This window comes from Amyelois transitella, chromosome 6 (assembly GCF_032362555.1).
Source record: "Amyelois transitella isolate CPQ chromosome 6, ilAmyTran1.1, whole genome shotgun sequence".
Classification (NCBI taxonomy): domain Eukaryota; kingdom Metazoa; phylum Arthropoda; class Insecta; order Lepidoptera; family Pyralidae; genus Amyelois; species Amyelois transitella.
The window spans coordinates 1,464,606-1,469,694 of NC_083509.1; the positions used below are offsets into that span (position 1 = coordinate 1,464,606).

Here is a 5,089-nt window from a genome sequence, read left to right on the forward strand (position 1 = left end):
AAAATATTTGACAATTATTACCTAAGTGATATGAAGTATCCTATAATAATGAAGAAAAATTTTGAATTAAATATGAATTACATAGGTACATACATATGGTCACGTCTATATCCCTTGTGGGCTTTACAGAGCCAACAGTCTTGAAAGGACTGAACGGCCACGTTCAGCTATTTGGCTTAATGATAGAATTGAGATTTTAATAATGACAGGTTGCTAGCCCATCGCCTCAAAAAGAATCCCAAGTTTGTAAGCCTATCCCTTAGTTGCCTTTTACGACATACATGGGGAAGAGATGAACTTGCCCTATTCTTTTTTGTATTGGTGCCGGGAACCACACACGAATTACATATTTATTTTTATTACCAGATGAATCACCAAACCGCTGTTGTCACTATCGTCCTGCTAGCAGTCTTCTCTTCCACCAGCGGTCTCATCAGCGGTGGCCGTTCTCTCCAAGAGATCGATCGTCAGATATACTGCGGCAGAAGCCTGGCGAACATACTGGTAAAATTGTGCAATGACGGCGTCGATAAGAGAACGGACGTTGGTATATTACGTAGTAAGTTTGTTTATACATAAAATCACAGCTTCTTCCTGGAGTGGTAGGCAGAGACTACATATTTCTTCGTGTCACGAACTTTTTTATATATAACACGTGTTTAACCCTGACGGGGTAAATAGAGTTAATTTTCTCGAGGGGAGTCCCTCCAAGACCAAGACCAAATTCGGCTGCATCACTTTAGTTAGGTATTTGACCGTGATTTTGCACAGAAAATTTAGCGTCTGATAGTCAGTCAGTCAGTCCTACAAGTCAAGCGTAGTGCCAGAATTTAGGATGAGGATCTTGAAAATGTTTTTTTTTTTTTAATTGTTTATTCAGCACTAGCTGTTGCACGAGACTTCGTTTGCCGTAAAAGATTTTAATAAACGATTTTCCTTTTTTTCTTTTCTTTCTTTAAAAGTTCACTGACAATCTTTTATTATTTTTTTAATCTCTCTTCAGCCTATGTATATGTATATTTCATTAAAATCGGTTCAGTGTTTTAGTCGTGAAAGCGTTACAGACAAACAGAGTTACTTTAGCATTTACAATTTTATGTATTGATTAATTTATATTTTTTCATTAGTCATCACTTATGACTTTCACAATTAGATGGATATAAATTATATAGACAAAAAATATCGAAATCTAGTCTCATCAAATCTAATATAGCTTTAAAACATACACTAAAATGTTATTATCTTCACAGACACAATTCTGTCACCATATTACAAAGAGCACGACGTGGTATGGCCTTGGTTGGCTCACCATAGGGCCAAAGCCCTAGGCCTCCCGTCCCGAGGCAAGAGGCATCAAACCGAGGGAATCGTCAACGAATGCTGTGAAAAAGCATGCAGCAGAGACGAACTATTGCAGTATTGTTACGATGAACGTGATGTATAGATATTTTAGGGCCCACTAATGGCATAGCCAAATCATAAGTTAACTCCATAGAAGAAAAATAAAGGCAGACGTGGTGTGGCTTGAAAAAAAAAGTGAAGCATCGTAATAGCTGCATTGTACGCATGTGTGAGTGATAGAAGATGAGATAATCTGTGACGCATCTATGACGTAATAGCGGCCGACTCACACTATACGTTTTAGTGCTTCATTTTGCCGTATAGTAAAACTCCGTCCGCCTTTTTTTCTACCTCTATGGTTAACTCGATGCGGTTTATATAGATTTTTAATCTATGATTGGCAAGATAAGTATTAATGTCCATAAAATTATAAATAATGCGTTAGTGACCTAAGCGTTTATAAATAATGCGTTAGATCGCATAAATGAAAAAAAAATTAGTCCTATAAGTATTATTCCGATTTACAGATTGTAATAATTATATACGTTGCAATAAAGGTCTGGATGAAAATTAAATGGGACCCTATGTAAAACTTTTGAAGAATAATGCAACTGATGATTTGAAAGTCAATAAAATATTGTTAACGAAGCGTAAAAATCAGGGTGCAATTGGGAAAACGAAAAGATAATGGATAAAATATACGTAGTTAGTCAAACAAATAAATGACTTATGTTTATGTACCCACGCATATTTTTATTTTAACCCAAATCTGTCCTAAAAATGTTCATTATTCTCTATATGTAACTCTAGTTATTTTATTACCGCTAATATCATACGTATTCGAGAATATGAGTGCTTGCGAATTCTTATGCTAAAAAAGCATACATACTCGTACGCATACATATATACATAAGTCACGCCTCTCTCCCAGAGGGGTAGGCAGAGACCACATCTTTCCACTTACCACGATCCCTGCATACTTCTTTCTTCCCGAAATTCCCACGGGAACGGGAAATCTATAGGTACAAATAGTTCTTTACTAACTTTATATAATTTATGACAAAGAAGATTTCATTAATTAATTCATATAATCACATCTATATCACTTGCGGGGTAGACAGAGCTAGCAGTGTTGAAAGACTGACAGGCCAAGTTCTGCTGTATAGGTCAATGCTGGAATTGACATTCAAATAGTGATAGGTTGCTAGCCCATCGCCTACAAGAAGAATCCCAAGTATATTAGCCTTTCCCTTATTCCTTGCGGGATAGACAGAGATAGCAGTCTTAGAAATACTGACAGGCCACGTTCAGCTGCTAAGCTTAATTATAGATTCAAAATAGATTACCAAGATTTCAGATTCTCAATACTCATTCATCACTAAAGCCAAACTGTTGGCTCTGTCTACCCCGTAAGGCATAAAGACGTGATAATATGCATGTATGTACGATCGCGTTCATATCTGCAGTCATAGTTTTAAAATTCTTACGGGTTAAAATAGCGTGCACTGTGGTTCCAATAGATACACACACACATGCATATTTAAAAAGAATAAATATTTCATCAAATGAATACGGTCTTTAAAACCAATGATTACTAAGAAAAACAGTTTATTATTCTATGACATATAACATAACAAAACAGAAAGAGACGGTAATCAACGATGGCCGAACTGGGCCCGATAATTGTCGATCGAGATATCGTCGTCTCTCATTATTTGCATAAGATTTGCCTATAGATGGAAGCCTGCGACTGCCAGACTTATGACATTTCAATAAGGTTGAAAGTTTATCTGCACACGACCCTAACGTAGGTATTGGTTCCTTTGAAAGTTATTGGGTAGCAATTTTATAACTTGTGTGAGCAAGTGAGATCTAAGATATATTAGATAATCTCGCTTGCTCACACTCGCTTGTTCTAGTTACTAGCGTTACTTGGATTTCGAAGTTATTCAAGGAATTTTTTTTCCTATTAAAAAAAAATTGTGTTACTGACAATTTTTAATGTTTCAAGGTGCCATTTGAACTAAGTAACTGACTGACTAACTAACTGATATCTAAGAATTACAAACACGGAAAGTTGTCTTCAAACACGGAAATCAGCAAGAAATATTAAACAAGAGGGAGAAAATAAAACATTCAATAATTAAAACTAGTAAATTTTATTGAAACAGTTTACCTATAGTTTTGTTTACATATTGATGATTATATAAAGCTATACATACAGCATATTACACTAATTGTATCATCTACTTATCTCCTGTTATTAAGGTTACAGCTTAATTATTCGTTTTCATAAAGAAAAGATATTGAAGCTGTCCTTAAATACTATCTAAGTAATTAGTAGTTTTAATATAAACTGGCAGAACCTTTCACGCACTATATGGACTCGATGCACAGGGCACAAATGATATTGTTGGCATATCATCAATCGGATAAATATACCGCACAGTTGGTAACATGGTTTCTTCCAGCACTTGCACATAATGAGCAGCTATAGCGCGTCCTGCTATCCACACCTGTTCCCCAGGTCCAGCAGCACTCATCCAGCCCCACATATTTACAGATATGTGTCCAGACTCCATATTTGGCACAATATTTTTTTCTTCATACCGAGTTGCATTTCTTCGCCATAAATGAAGCCTACCGTGTAGTGATGACATAAACGAACTTTTCGTCCGTAAATATCGCTTCTTTCCAGGCAAAATCCAAATACTGCCCAGCAAATTCTAAACGTCTTTGCTTATTTATTTCGGATAAATACGGCTTTCTTGCTGGCTGTCTGTGGTGTAGTCCCTCACGATGCAAACTCGACGAACAGTAACCACTAATATGTCGAACTGTTCCGCATATATTCTGGTCGGTATGAAGCCATTATTTTCGTACTGTTCCACCATGGATCTCCGCTGTGTGGCTGTCGCTGTGTTGATTATTAGCGGACGACGGTCGCTGCGCGGTCGACTTTTTACACTACCCTCTTCTTGATGGCGCGTTACCCAACGTTTCACCGCTTGTTGTTTATTGTGTTATTTGTGTGAATGTGTGAGTGGTAGCAGTGGTGCAAGCTATAAAGTTTTGCGAACTATGACTGCAATTATGAACGCGACCGTACATTTCAGGTGAGACAATTTGTGGTACGGTAAACACCATTATCTAATTCCATTTGGATGAATGTGCAAATTCATCTGTATCTGATAAATTCGGTGTCTTCAGTATGTCATGTCTACAATAGATACATATATGTATATATATACATCGTACATAGTTGTTGATATCAGGAAAGCCCAGACTATTGATAGTTTCAAAAATCTCGTTAGGTCTCATTATCTTTCTGCTCTATTCTAAGTATATGTTATTATTATGTACTGCAGGCCAATTCTGCTATTTGTTAACCGAAACAGTTCGGATGCGTTTCAGCTTGGTTACAGTTGCGTTTATATTGTCAAACGGTATTCCAGTAACTTTACCTTGATAGCTGAAACGCAAATGAAACGGAAGCGGTTGGTTATTTGCTGCCGATGCAAAACCGTAACTTTGGACAATTCAACCAATGCAGAACCGTTGCGTTTCGGCCGGACCAACTGTCATAAACTTATCAGAATACGAAATAATAGCCTAACGGCAAACGGAAGGTTACGTGTCCTTTAGCAGAATACGACAACCAAACCGTTTCGGGTTTCGTAACCAATGCGTTACGGCTTCGTTTTGACAAATTGTTAGTAGAATACCAAAAGTTGTAATCAATGCGTTT

The 5,089-nt window shown here is 36.9% G+C and overlaps 1 protein-coding gene across 1 annotated transcript; it reads left to right on the forward strand.

Moving 5' to 3' along the window:
• The first annotated feature begins 366 nt into the window (after positions 1-366).
• LOC106142818 (bombyxin A-1 homolog) lies at positions 367-1,444 on the forward strand. Its single transcript, XM_060944710.1, has 2 exons — positions 367-559; positions 1,251-1,444. The coding sequence occupies exons 1-2, from the start codon at positions 367-369 to the stop codon at positions 1,442-1,444; spliced, it is 387 nt and encodes a 128-aa protein (XP_060800693.1).
• The last annotated feature ends 3,645 nt before the right edge of the window (positions 1,445-5,089 follow it).

Bases quoted from the DNA above. Each gene is read 5' to 3' on its own strand.
- LOC106142818 (XM_060944710.1), top strand. From the start codon at position 367: ATGAATCACCAAACCGCTGTTGTCACTATCGTCCTGCTAGCAGTCTTC. The intron at 560-1,250 runs GTAAGTTTGTTT...TTATCTTCACAG, and splicing joins GGACGTTGGTATATTACGTA to ACACAATTCTGTCACCATAT.